This window comes from Physella acuta, unplaced genomic scaffold (genome assembly GCF_028476545.2).
Source record: "Physella acuta isolate Inbredline_101_S28 unplaced genomic scaffold, ASM2847654v3 ptg000910l, whole genome shotgun sequence".
Taxonomy (NCBI): Eukaryota; Metazoa; Mollusca; class Gastropoda; family Physidae; genus Physella; species Physella acuta.
In genome coordinates this window covers 254,354-282,137 of record NW_026732427.1, presented here as the reverse complement: position 1 = coordinate 282,137, position 27,784 = coordinate 254,354, and the positions used below count along the sequence as shown (strand labels likewise).

Genomic DNA, 27,784 nt, shown 5'->3' with positions numbered 1-27,784 from the left:
CGTGTGGTTCCTCGACCACCCAGCTAACCGCCACGTCATCAGCCCAAATCTTGATGTCACCTGGATACCCATCGGATTACCCAAAGTAGGTCAAAATATCCATCAGTTTTACACAAGCTATTTCTATTTGTCTTTTTTTCAATTCTTATTTTTATATGTAGGTCAAAACGCTTCATCACGTTTCCACAATCTATATTAGTGTTTAATAGTTAACTTATTTTATATGTCTACTTTCGTAAAATATTGCAAATTTATTGATAAAAATATTAATACAAATATTGGACGTAACTAAATTCATGTTCTACATTTTGAAGAGTTTGGAAGATTATTAACCAAAGTAGTATAACTCAGCTTTCTTGTTTGTTTGTTTTTCTAAAACTTAGGAAACAAGACATTAGAATTTTCTCTACTCTAATATTGTTTTGGCGTTCGCTTGGGGCGCAATTATTTTTTCTACCAGATTTTATTCTATTTTTAAAAGTTTAAGTAAACAAAAATCATGTCTTTATTCCGAGTTGCCATCCCACGTAGTGTTATATTAGAATATTCGAGAAAGTTCAGGGAGATCACTCCCGGTTTATTTTAGTACATGTTTATTTCTATTATTTAGTTCTCAGGAAACATGTATGAAATCGTATTAATTTTATCACAAATTAAAATTAAATAACAATTTATGATTTCTATTTTAAAATCTATATATTATGGTTAACACCCCTCTGTGGTCAAAGCCCCGTTGTGGTCAAAGCCCCGCTGTGGTCAAAACCCCTATGGTCAAAGCCCCTCTGTGTACGAATGTGAAATCATCTAAAATCATCTAAATCTATAAAACTACTTGTTTTCAATTATTGCTGGACACACAGATGCACATGCAAACAAACACACACAATCCAATCAATATAAAGACGCAGTTTACGCTGCTAAGAAAAAAAATTGCATATCACTTAATATTTCCCTTCAAATCGTGGGAAGCTTGCTTCTTCTCTATCTTCCTTACCTCCCCTAGCAAATCCGTTCAGAACTTGGCATAGTCTCCCCTGGCGGCTCCACTATTTTATTGACACCGTAACATACAGAGCAGAACATCAAGGCCCGTAACTCTTGTTCCCTAAACGATTTAGTGGGGAGATTGTTGCAAGTCTTTACGGTCTCTTTGACAGGGCGGTCTCCAAAGGGAGGTAACTGATTTTATTTTCCGTGTGCGCGGAAGTCTAAGGGGCTGGGCAAACATGCGCATGCTTCTAGCGCATTGTTTACGTCACTTCCTGTTGATCAGACGAGACAATGCATTTTATATGCGTAATACCTAGTCGGACACTAATTTGCGTGTTTCTTCTAACTTTCGTTCTAAATGAACATGAAAGAGTTGAATAGCGTTAAAAAAATTGTTTAAAAACTTAAACTTGAAAACAAAAAATTAAAATTTGAAGAATCAATTAGAAATCTTTATAAAAGTTGCAAATACAAAGATCCTGAAAATAATACATTTCTATTTATTTTTATCAAGTGGGCGGCTCTAGCGGTAGAGAGCTAGGCTGCTGACCCGAGAATCTCGAGTCCGAATCCGGGTTCAAACGTCCGTGAGTCCACCCAGCTCTGATGGGTACCTAACTTACGTTAGGGAAACAAAGGCGGCTGGGCATAGTGCTGACCACACTACCCCTCCATATGCCGAGGTCAATACATTAGATAAACTCTACTTCTTCTGCTTCATGTGTCTTGGGCACGAACAGGATTAAGATTTATTTTTATCAATCCTAAACCATAGTCTACAGTTTCACTTTCGTAAGTATTGATTGGCTGTACAGGAACTTCGCGATCGAAGACAATATCGTATTTCGTGTCATCAGTTAACCAGAGTTTCGGGGGAGAAAAACGTCTGCCGTCCTGGCTCCCCCCCCCCCCGGCAGCTAACACCGCCACGTAAATATCATCAATCTGATGACGCAGGAGATTTTTAACACATCAATATGAACGTCTCACTCTGTCACCCGGCTCTCCAGCCTTGAGATGATATTAATTAGTTGTAAGTTCCAGATACATTAATTAGCTTACGTTGACGTAATTGACGTTGATAGCTTGACGCGAATGACGTTGATAAGTCCCCATGGCTTATACGTGAACTCATTGTATGGAAGTTTGGGATTTTTCCGATTCTATTTTTATGAGTCCGGCACGGGGTATTCACAAAATGATGTTTTTTTGTTTTATATATATATATATATATATATATATATATATATATATATATATATATATATATATATATATATATTAACTTCGCTGTTAGATTAGGTTGTCACTTGAAGGCCTAGTATTGAAACTGTGTCACCACCGCAAAATTTAGGCAGATGTTCTGTTCGCATTGCACAATAGCAGCACCTTTGCAACGTGTAGTGTGTCACCAACACAACAATGTTAAAGTGTGTCACCTCGACCGCACTCTTACCGTGTGTCACCTTCACAACACTCTCACAGTGTGTCACCACCACAACATTGTGTCACAAGCTACAACACTATTACTGTGTGTCACCACCACGCACTCTTATAGAGTGTCAACACCACAACATTCTTACAGTGTGTCACCTTCACAACAGCTCTTACAGTGTGTCACCACAACACTCTTACAGTGTGTCGCCACCTATGTTACAGAGTGTCACCACCACAACCCTCTTACAGTGTGTCACATCAAAACTCTTACAATGTATCACCACCACTCTTACAGAGTGTCACCATCACAGCATTCTTACGGTGCAGTGTGTCACCTCAACAACCATTTTATTGCATGACATGTCACTGTAACGGCCTTATTACAGTGTGTGACACTCTATTCCACATGTCCAAACAAGAACACAATAGTTTGTACTCACCCCACGTCCCTTGGGCGCCACCCCCAGCTCCAATTACACCTCACCAAACCTAATTAACCCCCATTCTCCTTCTCTCCTAACCCAAACCCAAACAAAACGACAAACCCCCTGTCTAAATGCGTTACCCAACTTCCGGCCCCTAGACTGTTAACAAGTTTCTATGCGTGGGTCTGAGACAAAGCGTTAATAAATTAGTTTCCCCTCGCGCTTGTTGCTTGTTGAATTCCAATTGTTAAAGGGGCAATACACTTTGAAGGTGTAGAACTATGTGTATGTGTGTATGTATTGTGTGTAGTGTATGTGTGCAGTGGATGTGTGTAGTGGGTGTAGTGTTAGAAGTGTATGTGTGTAGTGTGTGTATAGTATATAGTGTGTGTAATGCATGGGTGTAGTTGGTGCGTAGTGGGTGCAGTGTTTGTAGTATTTGAAGTGTGTAGTGTGTATAGTGTGTAGTGTATGTGTGTAATGTGTGTAGTGGGTGCAGTGTTCGAAGTGTATGTGCGTAGTGTGTAAAGTGTGTGTAGCGTATGTGTGTAGAGTGTGTTGTATAGTGTGTGTAATTTATGGGTTTAGTAGGTGTGTAATAGGCGCAGTGTGTATAGTGTGTGTAGTATTAGAAGTGTATGTGTGTAGTGTTATAGTGTGTAGTGTATGTGTGTAGTAGGTTTAGTGGGTGTAGTGTTAGAAGTGTATATGTGTAGTGTGTGTAATGTATGGGTGTAGTAGGTGTGTAGTAGGTGCTGTGTGTATAGTGTGTGTAGTTTATGAGTGTAATGAGTGGCTGTGTAGTTTGTGTGTTGTAGGTATAGTGTTTGAAGTGTATGTGTGTCTGTGCCTGTGCGTTGCTTGTGTGTGGGTGTGCTTTGGATGAGAGTTAAGGGCTAAAAAAGATTTCTCAAAAAGGCCTTTCTTAAAAAAAAAGTTTGCAATGCGTTTAACTTGCTTTGATGAATAGAAGTAAAAAAAAATATCTTACAAGATCATGTTGATGTCAAGAAATATTTGCCAAATCTGAATGCTGCTTGTTTTTTTTTTCATTTCTCAAACACACACACACACACTCACCCACACACACATTCACGTACTCTCGCACAGGCACACAGATTATGTATTGTCTTCTATTCACACTTTCCTATAAGATTTTAGAACTGAAGCTATGCATTCTTTAGTGCGGAGCGTAGTTATAATCGTCATTTTATGATGGCCTAGGACCTAGAACCTAGAAGACCAACACACACACACACACACACACACGAACACACACACATATAAATATATATATATATATATATATATATAGAGAGAGAGAGAGAGAGAGAGAGAGAGAGAGAGAGAGAGAGAGAGAGAGAGAGAGAGAGAGGGAGAGAGAGAGAGAGAGAGAGAAAGAGAGAGAGAGAGAGAGAGAAAGAGAAAGGGAAAGAGAAAGAGCTGAAAAGCAAGAGCCTTCTTGAATGTCAGGTCTAAGAGCTGAATTATTTACGTATTCCTTAATGAAATCCTAATTACTAAGTCAACAACTGATGATAAATAATCTTCAAGTTAGAAAAAAAAAGTTTGTTAAGCGGCTAAGTTGTAAATTTGCCCGTGAATAATCTGATCTAATTAAAACTTGAACAAAATCGATACGTTACACATGAGGTCAAGAATCAACGCCGTTGCTGGGTAAACGGGTCACAAATTATGACCAGATTTTTCCACAGCTCTCGGCTGTTTACGATTTTTTTTAAACTACGCATAAAAAAAGAATACCAGATGTTTTAATCGTAATACGAAGACTATTTTTTTTCTTGTTGAAGTCAGTTTTTGTTTTAAAATCACACACTATAGAATAACCGTGTTTCATTGTTCTTTTTTTACACACACCCACACGCACATGTACAGAACACATACGCTTAGCCATACGCATTGTTAAAAGTAAAAGCTACCTTTTCAGTCAGTAGGAAAGATATAGTAGAGTTCGCCCAAACATGTACACGTACGCATACGCATTTCTCAAAGTAAAAGCTATCGTTTAGGCTATCTTTGGGTTAGATACAGTAGAGTTCACCTATATCTGTGATCACATATAAGAAGGAATTTAATGCCAGAGGTCTTTTCATTCCCTAACACTATTCAGTCACACCTTATCGTTAGCAAAATCTAGAACATTCTCAATTGAATGAATATTGAGACTAGCGGGTTAACAGTAGTAAGCTCTAACATCTAACGACGTGTTCCTATTTTCATGGGCATACACAAACGCATATACAATATACATACATATATACAAGTATATATAAATATATACATATAATTAAAAATAGATGCATACATATATAAAATAATATTTACGAGCCGACCCGCGGCGTATCATACGCCGCTATTTAGTTGTTTTATTTTCTACTTTTCAGTAATTCATAATTTGTGAATTCGACAGTACCAATGCTGCCACTGAAAATATTTGCTTTAAAACACTATCAGTAGGTCGTTAAGAACGATACTAACCCACCCTCCTTTCCCCCAACCCCTACCCTACCCTACACCCATCCACCCCATCCCCGTGAAAGCAGCCTCCTCTTAGTTACCTCCCCTGAGTTTAAAATAGTTTCAAACTAAATTATCTGCCCTTAATAGCCGTCACTAAACACGCTCTATGATTGTAAACATTTAGCGTGAACCACAGCTCACCAGACCATGTAGGGGTGGGGTGGTAGGGAGCGCGCTTACAGCTTGTTTTCTAGCGTCTCCCAGAAGAGAATTATATATATAGATTGATTTATTTATTTATATAAATATATATGTAGGCCCGTTAGGGAGAGAAAGAGAGAGGGAGAGAGAAAAAGAAAACAAGATATTTTAACTAACTGTATGTTTATTGTGTTGTCAGTCTGTTTATAACTGCCACGTACCAAAAGATCCTCCTTATCATTTGATCTATATTATTATTATAAACTTTTCAATAATTAAACATCAGGATTATCTCCCAGTCACCTCCCCTGTCTTCTAGTGTGTTATTTCCCTTTGTGTTACCCCCCACTTTTTCTAATTACCACCCCTGCGCCTCGCGTCATTGACGCCTAAGTTGTGCGGGGAGATTATAAGACAACACCCTCCATCGACCACGTCACGCGCCGTTTACCCATCACTCAGCGGTACTCTCCGTACTCTCCATACTCTCCATGTTACTCTCTACTCCCGTCAGAGTGTGGTAAAAAAATTAGCGAGGCGTTGAACACAAATGACACGACATCAAAGTTTAAACCCGGCTACGGCGCTGAGACGGCGAAAAAATCAATGGGCGGGGGATGAGAGGCGGGGTGGTGTTGTAGTGCGAAGTGTGAAGCTTTGACAATACAATTATAATGGAATCCGGGGTTGGGGGGGGGGGGGGCGAACGACAAGATTATCTGTTCATGTATTTGTAATCTAACAATGCAAATGGGGTGTTTTAGTATATTTTTCGATGTAATCATCGCATTTTTTTTTAATTATATGAGTTTGTTAGCAAGTTCTAACAAACCGTGTCAGTTAAAAATGATAAAGCATGCTAAAAACTATCGACAATATTCGTGCGTTGTGTATTTTTACAAGCTTTTAAAATTTAACTCACTTCCTCTGTCGTCAGTCGTCAGTCTGTCGAGATCGAAACGTTCAATAGCGCGTCATCACGTTTCAATAGGCGCGCAATGGTTTTTAGTCATGAAACTCAATTGTAAATAAAAGCATGTAAAGTACTAAAAAAAAATTTCAGAAAAAAAAAACGTTTTAATAACAAGCTTTTATGTACTAATGCACTAAAAAGTAGAAAATAAATTATATACTACTATTCAAATAACTATAAAGAAAAGCGTGGGTCTCTTCCTAAACATTAGTAAAGGTATCCAATAGATACTAAAGTGAACCACGCTTTTCTTTATAGTTATTTAAATAGTAGTCTATAATTTATTTTCTACTTTTTAGTACATAAAAGCTTGTTTATTAAAACTTTTTTTTTATTTGCACATAATCATTATCATCGTGTCCCGTTCGCGCCTGAGACTCAAGGGGCAGAGGAAGTAGAGTTCATCTGTTTCAATGAAACTTTGGATGATGTTGCCCTTACTTTCGCTAACGCGTGTTATGTCCTCATCAGAACTGGGTGGACTGAGGGACGTCCTACAAACTTGAGCCCGGGGTTTGAACTCGAGAACAAATATTGTACCTGGCATATACATGGTGTTATTTAATCCAGTGGCGTAGCTAGGATTTTTGGGCCCCTATGCAAAAAGTGTTAGTGTGCCCCTCAGAGGCGTAACGACCCTTCCCGGCGACCGGGGACAAACTTACGATTTGCACCCCCCCCCCCCCTCAGACTTTCGATTTGAACCCCACCTCAAACTTTAGAAAAAGGGCCCCTATTTGCCTTGGGCCCCTATGCCTTGCTTACGCTAGCTTTACGGTAGCTACGCCACTGATTTAATCCCATTAGCAACAAAAATTGTACCTGGCATATACACAGAGTTGCTTTATCCCCACAGCAACAAAAATTGTACCTGGCTAATCTCGACCAAAGACAGCAGCAAACGGGTGCAGGTAGAGGTCATCTCTATGGAACTGGCCAACTGGGATGGTGGCCAATGTGAGGATTACCTGGAGCTGAGGGACGGTGAGCTACAGAATCTACCCCCCAATATCCCCACCCCATCTTTACCCAATACCATTCACCCACCACAGGAATCCACTTACAAAAACGTTTCTATTACCATAATAATTTACAATAATACACATACATACCCAAAGGTAATTATGTTTATATATATATATATATATATATATATATATATATATATATATATATATATATATATATATATATATATATATATATATATATATATATATATATATAAGTAAATATATAAATGTGTATAAATTATTTGTGTATTCGCTTTACACACACACATATATATATATATATATATATATATATATATATATATATATATATATATATATATATATATATATATATATATATATATATAACCTTTTAATGCTCACATTCACAAATTAGAAAGTTGAATGAAACTTATTATTCCAGGAAAAGACGAGACATCTTCCACTCCAGTCAAAAGCTGGTGCAGCACTGACCAGTTCCAGTACAAAACAAACGGCGCCCATCTGTTTGTCAAGTTCGTTGCTGACCAGCACTTCTCGGCCCCCGGCTTCGCCTTGAAATATTACCTCATAGACGATTGTACGTTTTGTGTACTTTTATTTTTAAGAGTTGTATTTTTTAAACCATTTTGTTATTTCATTCATATCTGTATCATTTTTTTTTTTTTTTGCTTTTTAAAGTAGTGGCTCTCAAAAAAGACAATCAACGTATCTTTGTACCCAGAGATAGATAATCCTGCAGATTGTTTTCTTGTTTGCTAAATATAGCATTGCGGGGAGGTAAATCGATAAATCAGTGGTTGCCGAACTTGAGAAGATTATGGAGCGCATGAAATATTTAAACTGAACCAGGAACTGTAGCCAGCATTATAGGATTATTTATATTACGAGAAAAATGGCCCGTTGAGGAAGGATACACCGGGCGCTAGGTTGATAGTGCTGTCTATTTTCTCTAAACTAAAACCACCCCACCCCCCCCCCCACCCCTACCACCCCCCCCCCCCCAAAAAAACATGTCTACCGTCCCATTCAACGAAATATAATTATATACTTTTTCCAGTGTCCGCCCCCTCCCCGAAAATTCTACCCCCGCCCCCGAAAATTTTAAGTACCCCCACCCCTCTCCGGGGAGGAAAAAGTCTGAAAGAAACACTGGTGTCGAGCTTAGCCACTACCCGAAGAATTGCATTAAAGAAATTGCAAGAAAACCACTTTTTAGATTAGACACATTAATTAGGCGGTAATTTTGGTGCCCTGTCAAAACGGCCCCGTCAAAACGGCCCCGTTAATACGACCCCGTCAAATCGACTCCCGACAAACCGACCCCGTCAAAATAGCCCCGTCAAAAGGGCCCCGACTTATTGGCTCCCGTCAAATGGGCTCCCGTCATATTGACTTGCGACATATAGGCTCCCGACAAATGGGCTCCCGATATTTAGGCTCCCGATAAATGGACTCCCGACATATTAACCCCTGACAAATAGGCTCAGGACATATTGGCTCCCGACAAAGCGGCTCCCGACATATTGGCTCCCGACATAAGGGCTCAAGACAAATGGGCTCCCGGCAAATGGGCTCACGACATTTTGGCTACCGACAAATGGGCTCCCGACATATTGGCTCCCGGCAATTGGGCTCCCGACATATTGGCTTTTGACAAAATGACTCCCGACATATTGGCTCCAGAAAAATGAACGATATGACCACTATTGGCATAAAAGTAACCATTGTGTCCTACCTCCAATACCACCATAACCTCTTTTTAATGCCCGAATGAAATTATTTATTCATGAACCAACATTAATTCACAAACAAATCGAGCCCTTAACAGCTAAATTCCACCAATTCTAAAGTTTTGATAATATTTAATTTACAACAGAAAAGATCTGTTGCTTAAAAGCGAGCACAGAAGTGTAAAGGTATGATATTCATGATGTTAACATGATAACAGCATTTTGTTTTGATAACCTACAAGCACAGTGGCGTAGCGAGGTCGGGTGTCACCCCCGGGGACAAACTTTCAAGTTTTCGATTTGCACCCCCCCCCCCCCAAACTTTCGATTTGCACCCCCACCCCCTCAACTTTTTCTCTATATATTTTGCTATTTTTTGCCTTGGTGTCACCCCCCTAAATGGTGTCACCCGGTGAAGTCCGCACCCCCGCCCCCCCCCCCCCTCGCTACGCCCCTGTACAAGCATATTGCAGTTAGGAAGGTACAGCGTGGACCCTTCTCCCCACATAATGAGTTGGAACAGCCTATAACCGACTCAATTATGGATGTCATAGATAGATGACCCTTAAATTAAAACATACTATATTTTATAATAGATAAACTAATATAAGAATAAGGCCTGCCGAACAAGAGATGCATACGTTGTATTACATAAGAGTGTTGGATAAGCTAACTCTAAAGAATATTGATGAAGGGGTCCCACTGGCAGATGTCATATTCAATGAGACCGCTTTGCCGGGAGACTTAGTCTCTACAGAAACGGTATTGTCAGTGCAGTGGCGTAGCTAGGATTTTTGGGCCCCTATGCAAAAATTATCAGTGGGCCCCTTCGTCAGCCGTTAGGCCAGTGGCGTCGCTAGGTCGGGTCTCACCCGGTGCAGCACTTCGTATTGTCACCCCCTCCCAGGAAACAAAGCATATATATATATATATATATATATATATATATATATATATATATATATATATATATATATATATATATATATGTATATATATATATATATATATATATATATATATATATATATATATATATATATATATGTGTGTGTGTGTCGGCCTACATAGGCCTAAAATTTATATATATGCCACATACTGGTAAACGTACGTGTTTAAGCTTTAATCACTGCTGACTTAATAGTAACGATGTTTATCTACAGTCTGTTTATAATACAGTTGGATGTAGCATTGTTTTCTTTATAGTTTACGTTTACGTCGTGGTGTCACACCCCCCCCCCCCTCTTGATATAATTTTCGATTTGTACTTAGAAGACTATTTAACTTTAACTAATGGATCTGGAAAATGGCATTTCATTCTATAAATTTTACAATTTTTTGCCTTTGGTGTCACCCCCCTAAATGGTGTCACCCGTTGCGGTCCGCACCCCCCGCCTCGCCTTCGCTACGCCTCTGCGTTAGGCTACAGAGGAGTTAAACGAAGAGATCAACTTCTACTTACGATGGATATTTTTTAATATATAAATATTCTGAAGGCAACATTTTGTATTTTATATGTCCTGATTTTGTATTTATACTATATTATTATGCTTGCCTACTACTGCTAAAAAGTTTATTTATAGGCTGATTCTCTCAATGTCTTGCACGACAAAGTGATATCGCCTGTAGTGTTATTATAACGATTGGGCTCTGTTTGACCCACAAACACTGAATCCCACTGCCGAAACGGTGGGGGGGGGGGGGGCTTTTTGGAACTTTTAACCTTTTTCTTTTTTAAAATTATTTATATGTAACAAAGTTTTAATTTTTTATGAGGGAAAAGGGCCCCTATGTGCCTTGGGCCCCCATGCCTTGCTTACGCTAGCTTTACGGTAGCTACGCCACTGTGTCAGTGGTCCTTTTGTCTGGAGCCAAATTGACAGGAGCCTTTTTGTCGGGAGCCAAAATGACGCTAGCCTATTTGTCGGGAGTCGTAATGACGGGGGCCGTTTTGTGGAGAAACTAAATGGCGGAAGCCTATTTGTCGGGACTCGTAATGACGGGGGCCGTTTTGTGGAAAAAACTAAATGACGCGAGACTATATGTCGGGAGCCAAAATGACGGGAGCCTATTTGTCAGGAGCCTTATTGACTGGAGCCCTTTTGTCGGGAGCCTATATAACGGGAGCCTATTTGTCGGTAGCCTAAATGACGGGAGCCTATTTGTCGGGAGCCTATATGACGGGGTCCATATGTCGCTGGCCCTTTTGACGGGGCCGATTTGACGGGGTCGTTTTGACGGGGTCGTTTTGTCGGGGTCGTTTTGACGGGGCCGTTTCGTCATTGGCCGAATTGATGCCGCACGGTAATTTTATTTTAGAGTATCGATGAAGAAATTTCTTTTGAGTTGGGGAGGGGGAGGGGCTCAGACGTTCTTACGCGGGGGTGGGGCTTCGCCCCTACCCGAAGAATTGTATGAAAGAAACTCTTCACGCATACCACTTAGATTAGACAAAATTGCCTTTGTATTCAATGTTTACTCGAGAATCAATGACGTCATATTACTGTGTGCACTCCCCGGCATGATATTATTTTCTACTATATGACGTCATACCTCGTCTTTCGTTTCACTGTGAGAGTTTTTAAATTGCTTGTGTTTTCTCTATAGCGTTCTTGTCAGATAGAATTTTTGCTTGTGTTTTCTCTAGAGCGTTCTTGTCAGACAGATAGATAGATAGATAGATAGATACACAGACAGCGAAACTATTAGTATTAACTAGAGATTGTATGCGTATTGTACAAAATTAGTATGAATATGTCAGTATTTGTTGAGAGTAAATTTAATTTAATTTAACTCTTGTACCTTGGTCCATTTTTAAGCTAGCTGGATTAAACTATATAAGAAATAAGAAATATTTAATTGAAAGCAGTTTTTTAGGGTGTGTAATGAGATTTTTAATTATTTTTTTATTTTTATTTTTTTGCTTCATCAATTTTCAACAGACTAATGCTGTTACATTTTTAGAAAATGTATCAATATTTTTTAATGTTGGTCCAGCTCCGGGGATATTTTAGAAGGGAAGGGGGGGGGGGGGGGTATTTTGCGCTGAGGAATAAAATGCCATACTGATGTAATGGTATATAAACTATACATAATTTATTCCAAACTGACCAGATGAATCAAAATGCGATACCTATCGTGTTCGCACCATCTCCGTGGGGGAAAACCCGATATTTTTGGATCTTCCCAAATACACAGAAGAAAAGATAAATCTTCGACGGTAAAATACACTATTATTTTACTTTTAATCAGTGTTTTTTATAGTTTTCTTTGAAATTACTAAAATATAGTAAAATTAAGGAAATAAAAAGGAAAATTTTAATTTTGTATAATGGAACACCACGTAAGTTTGAAATTATATTAAGATAAAAATAATTTTCTACTGGGAGAAATATTCACAAAATGACAATTTTTATCGTGTATCGAAAAACTTGTTTTTATGTTTTAGAGAAATAGTCTGCGATTTTCACATCAAGTCCACCTTCAGTGATGACGTGTACATCGGCCTGGAGATGTTGTCGTTTAGGCCAATCACATGCGATGAAGGAAACTTTAACATTTATGATGGTAGGTCGAAACTTTAACGTTTATGATGGTAGGTTGAAAATTTACATTTATGATGGTAGGTAGAAACTTTAAAAATTATGATGGTAGGTCGAAACTTTAACATTTATGATAGTAGGTTGATATTTTAACATTTATGATGGTAGGTCGATATTTTACCATTTATGATGGTAGGTCGAAACTTTAACATTTATGATGGTAGGTCGAAACTTTAACAATTATGATGGTACCAGTAGGTCGAAAATGTAACATTTATGATGGTAGGTCGAAAATGTAACATTTATGATGGTAAGTCGAAACTTCAACATTATGATGGTAGGTCGAAATTTTAATACTTACGATGTTAGGTTGAAATTTTAATATTTTCGATGGTAGGTCGAAGCTTTAACATTAACGATAGTAGGTCAAAACTCAAACATTTACGATGTCAGATTGAAATTTAACATTTACGATGGTAGGTCGAAATTTTAACATTTACGACGTTAGTTGGGAAAAGCATCAATTTGTGTAGGTAGGGGAGGATCCGGTGAGGGTTTTTTTGTGACAATGTGTGACAAAGTCTGACGATGCGTGACGATGTTTGCCGAGAGAAGAGCGGGAAAAAATCGGGAAAATGTATGACGTCATTTATGGACAAGAAGCTAGGACGAGTTACCAGTACCACGACTAAAAAAATTGATTTTAAAAAACGAACCCTTTCAGGCCAAAATGTACACAAGGCAGATGAAGTAGAGTTCGGTGTTTCTCTGGCCTCAGCATGTCAGCACTATGTACATTTGCCTTAACCTCTTTAGGTAGCTACTAGAGCTGGATGGACTCAGTGACATTTTAAGAACACTTGAGACTGTGAACTGAACTCGTGACTTTTGAGTTACTGATTGTACGCTCTACTGCTTGGCCACTCCTCTGGAAACTGTAGCAGTATCCGCAGCAGAGTTTTATTTAAAGCATCTTCCCCCCCTTATCCCTGACGACGTCATTGTCTTTCTCCATAGGTCTATATTAGGCACTTTGTTATAGATATAGGGTACGCAAATTGGTTAAAACTACATGACATCGTTTATAAATTAATTATAGGTCCTCAGTCGTACTCTTAGTTTTAAACTAAGCATTCTCAACAAGTAATAAATTAATTCTTTAATTTTTGTGCAAACTATGCTAAAAGGTGTATGATTACTGCCAGTACTTTCTTGTTTGCTTTTATTCCAGGTCCAAACGATGACGGCGCGGAGATCTTGAACTGGTGCTCGTCAAATCAACCATTTCGTTATCTGGCTAGTTCCGGGAAGGATCTGTTCATCCGGTTTAAGATAGTAGCGACGTACAGCGATTGGCTGGTGTTCAGGGCAAAGGTCACAACCAATATTCGATCAAGTAAGGAAGGAGCCTTTGTGATCATGTGAACTTTTTTTTTTACAATATCGGCACTTCCAAGTAGCAAAAATAAAAATTGGCGTAAATCTGGTCGAGAAGTAGAAGTTACTATCCCAATATTCTCGAGTTCGGTTCTCGGGTTTGAGTATATAAGACGTTCTTGAATCCAGCTCTAATGGTCAGTGATTCTTCCAGACTTTCTTCTCCTCGGAGGGGGGGGGGGGGGGGCACGAGGGATTTTCGGGGGGGGGGGAGGGGGGGGTGGCAACATTTTCCATTTTCCTGGGGGGGGGGCGGACACTTATATTTTGTACGAGGGGGGGTAGACTTTCTTCGGGGGGGGGGGCTCCGAAGAGATGCCTGGAAGAAACTCTGCTGATGGTTATCTGAGACAGAGAGCTGACTCGCATACCTTCATACAGAAACAGTTCCGTTCTACTTCACCTGTTTCATTTGCCTTCAGATCAGAAAGGGTTCTGTACTAAATATAACAAGTTTAGGACCAAGCTCAAGTGTGGTAGTATCTATAATTAGGGCTTTTATTTTAATTATATTATCACATAGACGAGCGGTGGTTCGGGACCTGGGGGGGGGGGTCGCTGGTAAAAGTATATTATATTTTTTCATAAATTCTATTTCGTTCAAAGGGATGGGAAGTAGGGGGGATGCCTGGAACAGCACTGTCCGAGCTGATCATGAAATGCTGGGGTTAGTTTGCTAGTAAGAGAGTTTTGTGGATAGGGTTAGCACTTACAACAAGAATCAATTTGTATAAATCACTTTTTCTTGGTTGTTTTTTTTATTGTTATATTGGAGGGGATCTCCTCCAACACAATTAAGAATTACGTCTCGCCGTGATAAGCCGTCATGGGTTCTGTTGATTCCTGACTCCTGCCTGCTTTTCTTTCTGGATTTGCTTCCTTAGCCTTTATCCACACAAGAACAACATGCATGACAGAAGTTTTTGTTTTATTTTGGAGTTGTCTTTCCTATATGAGTTGATTTCCCCGGCAAATGGGCTACATCTGCCGTGGGGAGTCCGAACTCGGAATTTGTGGGTTTAGCAGTCAAGCGCTATCCCCAGCTACCACTCACACTTCCGCCAAGCAAACACCTCCATTTTTAGAATGTTCTAGTGTTTAAAAAGATACTTTCTGTTCCCCATGTTTTCACCAGCACATTGCAGCGACTCGTCAATACCAAACCTGGAGCTGACACAGTTACCCGTGTACCTGCCGTTTCCGCATTTCGTCAAAATTAAAAGGTGAGATGGTTTGTTGTTGTTTTTTTTTTAATGGCAAAACATTTTTTTTTTACAAAATAACTTTAAATGTAATTTTTAAAAATTTTAAATATATGTTTATTAAAATTTTAAAATATAGTGATAACTGACTTGGCGAACCCCTCCCCCCCTCCCGCCAAATTAGTCCCGAAAGTCATATCATACGCAACTAAAATCTACACCATACATATGTCCCCGGGCGCCGACCTTTGGGGGCGCCAAAATGGGTTGGAAAAATAAATTGAAAGGTTGGGGGTGCAAATCGAAATCTTGAGGGGGGGGGGTGCAAATCGAAAGTTTGAGGGGGGTGCAAATCGAAAGTTTGTCCCCGGGAAGGGTCGCTACGCCTCTGCATCATTCTGTCCCCCCCCCCGTCCCTCCCCCCCCCCCCCCAACTTAACGGCGAAATTCATCCGCAACAAAAATCTACACCCTGCATTGGTCTATCAATATCTCCTAATAAACAAAAAAGTATCATGGGTTGTTACAAAAATGAACATCTTTTTTTCTTTGTTTTTGTCCTCAATACAAAATACATTTATGAACATCCCCCCCACCCCAATTTTCTCAGCCACCACCCCCACCCTCCCAAATTGCATCGGCTGGGAAAAAACCTATAACAGGGGTCGGCAACCCGCGGCTCGCGAGCCGCATGCGGCTCTTTTGATGTCAAGATGCGGCTCTCCAGGTCCTTGCACAAATGTTAATAGTTATATTATTTCATTTTTAAAACTAAATTGTTAGGAAACACAAGTTTAAATAGAAGTGAAAAACGCATCAGCGAACAGTGAGAATAGGTGCAGCAGAAAGTATACAGACAGCCGCTTGGGTACCAGGCCCAACACCACAGCCACGCTGTAGCGAGCCCCTTGACAACCATTCCATGCTTGCCACAGCCCAAGTGCCGACTTTTTCGAATATAGTTAAATGGGGAATGTTATTTTATTCAGAGTGCATATATCTGTCAGTATGCTTTAGTTTGACCTGAGTGCGTTTTTTTTAGTTATATTAGCTTCTAAAGTGGGTAGGGATAGTTCTATAGCTACATTATTTAATTACTAATTTTATTATTCTAACAGAGCTAACTAAAATACTTTGAAGTTTTGTGCGAAACAGTTTCTGTTTTTATATGAATAAATATGATTTCATATTTAAGGCAATTTTTTTTTTAAATAAAAAATTAAATATATTAAACTCATTCTAATCCAATCAAATATTGATATAAAAATGTTAGTGGCTCTTTACAAAACAAGACTCAGGGAGCTGTAAAACGTCGAGATTTGCAAAAATCTCGATTTTTAAAACAAAACAAGTTAATTAAAAAGTCTAGTGACATTTAAGCGCAATTTCCTTATGTTATCTAAAAATAGCTCTGTCGTAGCGTAAATCAAGAGCAGGGTTAGTAAAACCATTGGTTAGTTATTAAAACGTTTTTTATTAAAAAAAAAATTTCAGTATTTTACATGTTTTATTTACAATAGAGTTACATGACTAAAAACCATTGCGCGCCTAGCTACCGAACGTGATGTCGCAGCCATTGAACGTGATGGCGCAGCTATTGAACGTGATGACGCGTGTGGTGTGGTTGCATAAAATGCCTACTAATTCGGTCCAAATTTTAATTAATTAAAAAAAACTTTGTGACCGAACGAAAGGATATTTTTGAAAACTTTCTTCGGCAATATTGTTCTAAATTATGGCAGGAATCGATTGGTACATGTTTCAAGTCGCTAAGTGGTCTGAGTAAAAAAACTGCATTTTTTCGAGGTTTTTTGGCTTTTCCGGGAAATCCATGAAAGAAACCCGGAATTTTTTTGGCCTATGTTCATCCTCGTAACTTGCTTAACATAATTGCTTTTGGAACTAGTCCTCGATATTGCTTCGTTGAGGAGGAGATACGACTTAAAGCTGCGGACACACATACATCCATACATTCATTCATTCATCCATCCATTCCCAGAAATGACGAGTTAATAAACGCAATTCTCCATAATGGAAATTGCGCTAAAAAAATTGTGCACTATTACAAGACTTTCTCTCGTTTATACGAGAAAGTAAAAAGATGCATAAGATATTTTTACAGAAGAGACACAATTTTTCAATGCAAGGGAAATAACTTAACAAAATAACTCAAACAAATACGAATCTAACAACTCATAACAAAATACACTATCTCTATTTATTGTTTTATTTATAAAATGTAGGCAATTGTACAATAGGCAAATAATTTTGTACTAGTTATAGATAAAAATGAAATACAACTAATACCATATTTTTACTTAGAATAGAGACACATTAGCTTTATTTTTTAAGAATCATTATATAAATAGTGTTAAAATACTGAACTACGAGATTATGTATCTAACCATACATATTTCTGGATTCCTTACAAAAGGGACAAATCTGCACTGTTCTTAGTCCTTTGGTTAGTCCAGGGGTCGGCAACCTGCGGCTCGCGAGCCACATGCGGCTCTTTTGATGTCAGGATGCGGCTCTCGAGTTCCATACACACATGTTATTTCATTTTCAACACTCACAATAAATATTATACTGAAAAGAAAAACAACTTTAACACGGGAAAAAACACTCTTTAGAGAACAGTGATAGCGGGTGAGGTAGAAAGCCGCTTGGGTACCAGGCCGAGCCCCAAGACAGCCCAGTGTCGATGGTTCCAGGCTTGCCACTGCCGACTTTTTCAAATATCGTTCAATAGTGGATGCTATTTTATTCAGAATGCATTTCTCTATCTGTCAGTATGCATTAATTAGACCTGAATTACTAAGTTTTTTTTAGTTATCTTTGTACGGTTGAGCCGGGTACTGGACGGTAGGGTACAAGTAGGGTGGAAGGTGTGTCAGGTGTGAACTGGACAGAAGTGACCAATACGGTAATCAAACCGATATCCAAGCCAGTCTAGTCGGAGTTTGAAGTGTTGAGTTCTGCCTGGCTAATGGAAGATACTAAAGACTTCAGAGGCGTAGCGACCCTTCCCGGCGCCCGGGGACAAACTTTTCGATTTGCACCCCCCCCCCCTCAAGATTTCGATTTGCACCACCCCCCCTCAAGATTTCGATTTGCACCCCCCCCCCTCAAACTTTCGATTTGCACCCCCCCCCCCCACTCAAGATTTTGATTTGCACCCGCCCCCTCAAACTTTCCATTTGCACCCCCCTCAACCTTTCAATTTATTTATCCAACCCATTTTGGCGCCCCCTTAGGTCGGCGCCCGGGGACATATGTCTCCCTCCCCCTCCCTCGCTACGCTACTGAAAGACCTCCAGAGCCGGTGATGTCCGTAACATTTGTGCGTTTTTATATGAATGAATATTATTTTAAATATAAAGCTATTTATTTCAAATAAAAAATAATATTTATTCACCTAATCCTAATTAAATGCCATAATATTAAAATAAAAAATGTTAGTGGCTCTTTATAAAAACTGGAAAATTGAAAATTGTAACTTTTGGCTCTTCTGTCTCAAAAGGTTGCCGACCCCTGACCTAGAATCCTTATTCCCTCCTGTGAGTGTTGTTATTTACTAATGACAACTTAAGTGTTAAATACGAGCTTATTTGACTTTCGGTTGGATGGAGGTGGGGGGAGTCAAACTGGGGTGGGGGGGGGGGATTAGCTCTCTACACGTCCCTGTCTAAAAATTAAAAAACATTCCTGCACAAACAAAGATAAGGCGCCACTACCCATCACGTAAGATTCCAGATTCACCACTCAATCCGAACATGTATCATCTCCAGTACTAGAGCCTGCCCTCTGCGATTCTGGACAGAGAAGGATTCTCAAAGTGTGAGGTTGGAGGTCATCACCAAAGACCCTCCCTGTGGGAACAAGGGCACAAGGGCCCACGATGGTATTGTGTCAATTTTAGTTTGATTGTAGATTGATGTAGCTGTGTGTATTTTTCTTTCCATGTGGTTGTGCTGGATCTTTTCCGGGTAAGCCCGGGCACCAGGGCCAACGATGGTATAATGTCAATTTTAGTTTGATTGTAGATTGATGTAGCTGTGTGTAGTTTTTCTTTCCGTGTGGTTGTGCTGGATCTTTTTCTGGTAAGCCCGGGCACCAGGGCCAACGATGGTATAATGTCAATTTTAGTTTGATTGTAGATTGATGTAGCTGTGTGTAGTTTTTCTTTCCGTGTGGTTGTGCTGGATCTTTTTCTGGTAAGCCCGGGCACCAGGGCCAACGATGGTATAATGTCAATTTTAGTTTGATTGTAGATTGATGTAGCTGTGTGTAGTAACAAGGGCACCAGGGCACACGATGGTATAGTGTCAATTTTAGTTTGATTGTAGATTGATGTAGCTGTGTGTAGTTTTTCTTTCCGTGTGGTTGTGCTGGATCTTTTTCTGGTAAGCCCGGGCACCAGGGCCAACGATGGTATAATGTCAATTTTAGTTTGATAGTAGATTGATGTAGCTGTGTGTAGTAACAAGGGCACCAGGGCACACGATGGTATAGTGTCAATTTTAGTTTGATTGTAGATTGATGTAGCTGTGTGTATTTTTCTTTCCATGTGGTTGTATTGGATCTTTTCCAAGTAAGCCCCGCCACTAATGCAAAGCGTGCACAGGTAAAAAGTTAAGCCCCGGTACTTGTGATCTAGATAATATATTTCTGATATCTAGACATTTGAAAAATTTAATGCACGCCATAGAAACCAACTCCTTATCCGCCTCTAGGGTTAGTGTAAGGGTTGGGGGCTAGGGTTAGGGTTAGGGTCAAAGTTAGAGTTGTACCAAAATACAAGCCAATTATTAATGACATGTCCTGATTTCTCCCTGTTCAATAAAATCTGAAGGTACAAGTTTCATATTCTTTTTATAATCTTCTTTGGGTGGCGGGGGTTAACTTTTTGGCGGTGATTATCTGGACAAGATCATTTTTTTGTTTTCCTTTCATGTCATTTCTTGTCCCCGATTGGAAACAAGATGGGTTTTTTTTTTCTTTTTTAGTGTTATTATAGGGCTGGTAAGTAGGTCACCAACCAGTTCTATGGCTCATGTAGGTTTTATTGAGCCGTAGAACTGGTTGGGGACTTACTTAGCAGCCCTATAGCATTCTGATAATGTTTATGTGTGATTTTAGCATGCTGTGATTGTTTTTAAGTGTTTCTTCCTGGCATTCTCCGAGGAGAAATATATCTAAAAGGAACGCTGCAGAGAATGTTTTAGTGTATTTTAGCACTCTGGTTATGTTTTTGTGTGTTTAACAGAAATAATAATTAACATAAATCCAAAAGGTGAAACATAAAACATCCAATTGAAATACCTAAATATATAAATGTCAATGTACGAGCCTAATGTAAAAGAACAGATACTAAACCCAATATTTTAATATTTGTCCAACGCCTCCAAAACATTTTGGCCTTTTTTACTTTCTCGTATATACAAAGTATAGAGAAAGTCTTGTAATCGTGCAAAAAAAAATCGAGATTTTTACAAATCTCGACGTTTTACACCTCACTGATACGGAAAAACATAATTTTGCAATCTTGTCCGTATGTCTGTGTGTCTGTCTGTCTGTCTGTCTGTCTGTCCGTGTGTAAACACGATAACTTGAGTACCGTTACAGCTAGGTTGATGAAATTTCATATATAAGTATTTTATCAAAATCGTAGATCCGTATTAACTTTTGAGCGATTTCCGATAACCGGAAGTGGTACTTTTCCTACTTTGAATTTTTCAAAAGCCTATAACTTGAGTACTATTTCAGATAGATAAATGAAATTTCACATGTAAGTAAAAGATCTAATTCTCTACCTTCTGTTAAATTTTGAGTAATTTCCGTTGACTGGAAGTAGTAATTTACGCTACTTCCGATTTCTCAAAAAACTAATGTAAATTTTAAAAGTACTAATACTATTGCGCACTATTATGCGCTTTTTTATTTGGCGTTCACTTGGTGTGCAATTAACTTGTCTACGAGATTTTATTTTATTATATTTTTAAAACGTTAAGTATTTAAAATGGATTAAAAATCATGTCTATAGCCCGAGTTCCCATCCCCTGTTATTTTATATAAGAATATTCGAGAAAGTTTAGGGGGGATCACTCCCGGTTTATTCTTTTAAATTTCATAAATAGTGGATCCAATAATACTATTTAGAAATGGTACTAACTGTTAATTTAAAAAAATCAAATTACATATTTATTATATTAAACGGTCTAAGGCAGGGGTCGGCAACCTGCGGCTCGCGAGTCGCACGTGGCTCTTTTGATATCAATATGCGGCTCTCCAGTTCCATAATAATTATATTATTTTATTTTCAAAACTAAAAAAAATAGTTTACTGTGAAAACAGAAACAGCTTTAAACAAAATAAAAACAATAAGAATAGGTGGAGTAGAGCAGAGGCGTCGCGAGAGAGGGGTGCACCAGGTGACACCATTTAGGAGGTGACATCAAGACAACAAAAATTGCAAAATATATAGATGATAAATTGCTTTTGCCTGTTAGCTAATGCTTAATTAGAGTGATTAAGTCTTTTAAATACACATTCACAAATCCCAACAAGGGTGGGGAGGTGACACCATGTTGTAAACCTGCTAACTATAGAGAAAACAATGCTACGTCCAACTGTTTTAATAACCTACTATAAACATCGTTACTGTTAACTGTACACACTATAACGCTATCACCCAAGGGTGACACCAACTGCAAAATATACAGATTTACATAGGAAAAGATGTTAAGATGAATATTTTAGTTACTGATAATTAAAGTCAACCAACGACCAGTGCGAAGTGCACATAAAAAATGTAAGTGGCTCTTTAAAAATTTAGAAATTTGGTGGATTGTAACTTTTGGCTCTTCCGTCTCAAAAGGTTGCCGACCCCTGGTCTAGGGAGAACTTTATTTATTTATTTTTTTTTCGCATTTTTTAAAATAAATTTATTTACAAATTTAATCATAAACAATAATAAATTCAAAATTTATTTTGTAGTTTCAGTTTCAAAGACATGGTCATAAATTGTAAAGATATTTTTCTCCCTTATATTACTGCTTTCCCATTCCAGCACGGGGTTTAGGCAGTTTGAGTAGGTTGCATACATGAATGCATACATGTGATATTATTATATAAATTATCCTTAATTTGATACATCTTAATTTTAGAACAACTCAATTTTTAACACATCTTAAGTTTAGAACAACGCAAATTTTAACACATCTTAATTTTAACACATCCTTTTTCTAATACCTTAAGGTTTATAGGTGCTTAAGCGTGGGGTAAACGGGGGGGGGGGGCATATATGTTGGGGGGGGGGGATAATACAAGAGTCTAAAGTATGATTATTAAGATTAGATCAGTGTTTCTTCCAGACGTTTTCCTCCGGGGGTGCACTTGAAATTTTCGGGGGAGGCGGTCAACAATTTCCGGGGGGGCGGACACTGTAAAAAGTATATATTTTCTATAAAAATTCCATTTCGTTCGGGGGGGGGGGGGGTAGACTTTTTTCGGGGGGGGGGGGGCGGTGCCCCCGAAGAGATGCCTGGAAGAAACTCTGGATTAAATTTGGGGGGTAGGGGGTTTGGTAATTTTTTATCTGGACTTGAATGCTTTTTTTTTTTTTTTTTTTTTTTTTTTTTTTTTTTTTTTTTTTTAAAACAATGTTGAATATAACTGTTTTGTTAATTAAAATATTTATTTTTTTTTTTACTTATAGCTCTACAATGTTTAGTAATAAAATATGGTGTCGGATTATGTAAAAAAATATTTAAAACTGTTTTGTCAATTACTTGTAAAATAATCTTGTCAGTTTTGCGTAGTTTGTTTGAAGCTTTTATTAATCTGACTTTTAAAGATAGTTCAATGTTTATCTCTGCGTTTACCTCCCCTAGTTTGCTAACTATTATCATTAGGAATGAGTTGTTTCCCTTTCACAGGTTTTGATTTGTCCAAAAAGTTAATCGGCAATCTCTGTGATGAGAAAATTTTCACCAGCACTTCACACAACATGGTCTTGAACCCAGTCAATGAAATGACAACAGAGCTGGTTTACTTGAAGGCGTCCGCCGTTGGTAAGTTGTCTCCCGGAAAAGTTGAGGCCAATAAGGTATTTGAAATTAGGTTAGTTTAAAAAGAAATTAAAATTTATAGGGTCCTACTTCTTAAAATTAATTTTAAAAAGACAAGTGTCACTACAATGAAAAATATGAAAAATACATTTGTTTTGAATGAATTTGACAGTAGAAACTACTATTTAAAAAACAAGGATGGAAAATTAGCTTAATTTGCTAAGTGTAACCTAATATTTATTTTATTTAGGCCCTATGGCATTAATATTGAAATAAGTATGCTTAACATTTTATTTACTATTTTTAAAAAAAACAAAAAGGCTTTAGGTGTCACCTATTATTAAATTAATATTATAACTAGATCTAGATCTAGATTAGATCTATTATTCTAGGCCTCACATGTTAACATAGATGTAGACTTGGCTATTATAAAAAGCGCAAACTTATAAAACATTTTGTTTATTTTATATATTAGAATCAACATGCAATGGTCAAGCAGAGATTAAGTATGCCATTCATGATGAAATAAAACATTTGCCAGAAATTGCTAATGCTAAATCTGGATACCCACAGTGAGTCTGCTTAAGTATTATTTTTGGTAAAATATTGATCATTAGTTAATGCCCTTTGGTGCATATAGATCTGGATATCTTTTTAATATTCTGTAAGTAAAAGACAAATTTAAAATTATTAGTTATATTCAAACTTTTAGTTCACTTAAATTTTTCATAGTTGATGAGCATAATAACTACTGCATCCCACATTTTAACTAAACAACTGAAACTGGTAAAAGTAGTTCATATGAATAATAAAAATAATAGCTGCATTGGAGCTAGAGACTCAGTTCCTGGCCTAATTAATAATTATGCACAGGACAATATATAATTAAATTTTATCAAATGTCCCCACAACATCTATGTCATGTTTTAAGAAAGCCGAGTATTTCCAGGGTCAGTGACTACCATCCTGTGGCAGAGGTTGTTTGAGGAAAGGGGGGGGGGGGGGGCACCAGACCCCACGGACCCTTCAAAATGACAGTTTATTTTATTAACACAACCCTCATACTACATTCCTTGCTATGCCACTCAGTGTTTCTTCCAGACTTTTTTCTCAGGGGGGGGGGGGGGGGTCAACATTTTCCGGGGGACGGACACTAGTAAAAGTATATTTTTGCTATATAAATTCCACCTCGTTCAGGGGGGGGGGGGGGGCAGTAGACTTTCTTCAGGGGGGGGGGGCCTTGACCCCCCCCCCCCCCCCCCGAAGAGATGCCTGGAAGAAACTCTGATGCCACTGCCTCTAACTGCCTAGCATCCAACTTTGTTGTCAGACTTAAAGACAGATTTTTCATAGTGTTTTCATATTCAGGTTTAATCAACCAAATTAGATGACAAATATTTTTAATATTCCCATTTTTTCACAGTGATCTGAACTGTAATTATTTGATCAAAACCGAGAGAAACTCTGATGTTGTAGAAATAAGCATAAAGGGTCGGTTGGTGCCTAGCAATAAATTTGATTGCAAAGATGGTGATAGAGTGACATTTTATGATGGTAAGAAATTCTTAAAGATCTATCTTTTTTTTCATCAGATTCTTCAGAATTGTTTTCATTAGAAATTATATTTCAACTTTTTATTTTGTCCGTGTATCATGTTTACAATAATGAATAAATGGAGTAAACCCTACACAATGATTTATTAACATTTTATTTAATTAAATAATATAACAATTATATAGATTTTTATATCTGATACACCTGAATTACTTTTTTTTTTATATAATGCCTAGGGCCAAACACAGACAGCCATATTTTATTAATCTGGTGTGGGGTTAAAGGTCAGGGGAGAAAAGTCACCAGCACTGGACCAAGCATGCTGGTCGTTGTCCACACAGACAGCACTGACAGCTATGATGGAGTCAACATGACATATTATGCTTTCCCTAGTAAGTTCAAGGGCATTATCAGTTTAAATTACCAGAATAAGACAGAATTGTGTAAAATGTTTGCCAGATTTTATACCAATGACATGTTTTTTGTTAGAATTTTTTTTTTTTGCAGTATTTGTAATTGCTGTCTTTTATAAATGGTAACTAACTTTGACAACCATTTTTTATTACAAAATTTTGCAATTTTATTTTTAAAAAATTCATTGAAAATGCAAGCTAACTGTTAAAAATGGTTTAAATATTACTTTTGAAATGCAAAGGTGTTGTGTCACCGTTTCTGACACCCCTCCCCTCATCACAAAATTCTGAATTCTCCCCCTTTGGACAGTAATGTCTATGGCCAATTTCTTAGCCCAACTCTGGAAAAAGATTGACAATTAAAAAATAAATCGCTATATTTTTTTTCTCCCACAAAGAGCGTGGCGGCTGTGAAAGGGTATCACATCTAGAGGCAAATTCAACACTGCAGCATTTGACTTCACCAAATTATCCCCTTTATTACCCCATGTAAGTATCACTTTATCTAATCCATTTAATAATTAGAATCAGTATGTTGGTATTGATATCTTTCTTCCATATTTTACATTATTTTAAATAGTTTTATTTATAATTTTTAGGTGTTGAATTTGAATATTGTTTTTTTTTAATTTGACTATAGAAACAGCTATTGTGAATACAAGATACATGCCCCAGATGGCCATTTTATCAAATTAGAGGTTTCACATTCAAAGATGGAGAGTGATTGTAGTGATACAGTACAAGTATACAATGGTAACCTATAGTGTGCACTGTTTTTATTTTATTGTCTTTAACTACAGGAAAATTATGTTTATACTAAATTACACTATCATTATTAGATGTGGTTTCTTTTTTTTATTTTACTTCCAATTATGTATTTTTTAAATTGCACACAATTCAAATTTTCCCAATATTGCAATTACTTATTATGAAAAAAAACTTGATTATGATTTGTTTATCTGTATGTTTTTATAGGATTGGAAAAGAAAATGGACAAGTACATAGGAAGGTGGTGTGGAGATGACAGACCTAAATACCGCAGTACAGGAAGTGATATGTTAGTTGTCTTCAATGCTGATATGGAATTCAACAGTGGTGGATTCAATGCCACGTTCTATGCTGCCAAACGTAAGAAATTTTAAAAAAGCTCCAATTTTCTTACATATGCAGTCAACAATTATATAAATGCCTATTTGAAATGAATTTATAGATTACTATTTTATTACAAATAATTCAAATGCAGAAGATAGTTATTAACCTAATTATTGGTATTTTGTTTATTTATCATTAAAATGACATGAAACCCTACCAAGATTTGTTGCATTTTTTAAAATATATATACATATATATATTCTAAGGCACAAAAATTATATTTACTTGGAGATAACTAAATTTAATTAAAAAGAAGAATTATTTAGAATTTGTTTTAAAAAAATGTTTGACCTATGAATTCTGTTGTTTTTAGCTGAGGAGGAAAACAGTCATCTCGTTCCTATTATTGTTGGGACTCTGCTTGTGGCTGTAGCAATTATCATAACCATTGCCCTGGTATACATCTTTGTTGTGCGCAAGAAAGGAAAACAGTAATCCAGAACCTACTGAAAACATCCATATACCAGCTCTAATAGGTGTTAAAAATTATAAATATATGGTTGTGTAGAATGCTTAATTATTTACATTAAATCAAGTTGTGTTTAATGGAAAATTACAAAACTAGAAATATTAATTTAATATTATTGATTCAATCTTTTTAAAATCAAGTGCTGTATTTAAGATTTGAATACTATTTATCATTTAACCACCTGAAATTCAATATTTTATATGCATAAATAAGCTAAAGGAACAACTAAGAATTTTTTTTTTAATGCTGTTTGCATGCAGAATTGTTTTTTAAGGCTAAGTTTTGTTGCATGCATTGTTAACTGTAAGGATGCCAACTTCTTCTAGGCAGCATACAGCACTGCAACTTTAAATTTTAGATATATGTAATTGTTCATAGACCTGTGAGCAAGCAAATTATAAGTAATGTATGTCCAATTATTTGTAAAGGTGAAATTTTTTTTGGTCTTGTTTCAATTAATTGCATATTGTCCTGCAATCTTTTTTTCCTGAAGTTATTAACCGACATGTGGTTATCACTTCTATTAACAGGAATAATACTATTAAGTTTTTGTTTGTCAATGTGATTTACACATTTGTAATTCAGATCACTTTAACAATTTGTTAAACTGTAAAATTGTTTTAACTTTTTTCTGGTTGATTAATCTTTTCCGTTTTTTTTTAAATACCTATGAAATATAAAGTGTTGAAATGAAAAGCATGAGAATAA

At 37.4% G+C, this 27,784-nt stretch overlaps 1 protein-coding gene across 1 annotated transcript; it reads left to right on the top strand.

The window, feature by feature from the left end:
• On the top strand, positions 1–27,716 carry LOC131953121 (cubilin). Its single transcript, XM_059316149.1, has 16 exons — positions 1–85; positions 7,364–7,491; positions 7,927–8,082; positions 12,350–12,455; positions 12,684–12,802; positions 14,009–14,173; positions 15,350–15,437; positions 19,208–19,320; positions 23,357–23,491; positions 23,964–24,060; positions 24,912–25,042; positions 25,279–25,434; positions 25,854–25,944; positions 26,096–26,208; positions 26,431–26,583; positions 26,921–27,716. Exons 1-16 carry the CDS (start codon positions 54–56, stop codon positions 27,040–27,042), a joined length of 1,905 nt encoding a protein of 634 aa, XP_059172132.1. The 5' UTR covers positions 1–53; the 3' UTR covers positions 27,043–27,716.
• Positions 27,717–27,784: the final 68 nt, after the last annotated feature.

Coding starts and splice junctions, on each gene's coding strand:
- LOC131953121 (XM_059316149.1), top strand. CDS start 54: ATGTCACCTGGATACCCATCGGATTACCCAAA. Junction 8,083..12,349: donor ATATTACCTCATAGACGATT/GTACGTTTTGTG, acceptor CAAACTGACCAG/ATGAATCAAAATGCGATACC. Junction 15,438..19,207: donor CATTTCGTCAAAATTAAAAG/GTGAGATGGTTT, acceptor TATCATCTCCAG/TACTAGAGCCTGCCCTCTGC.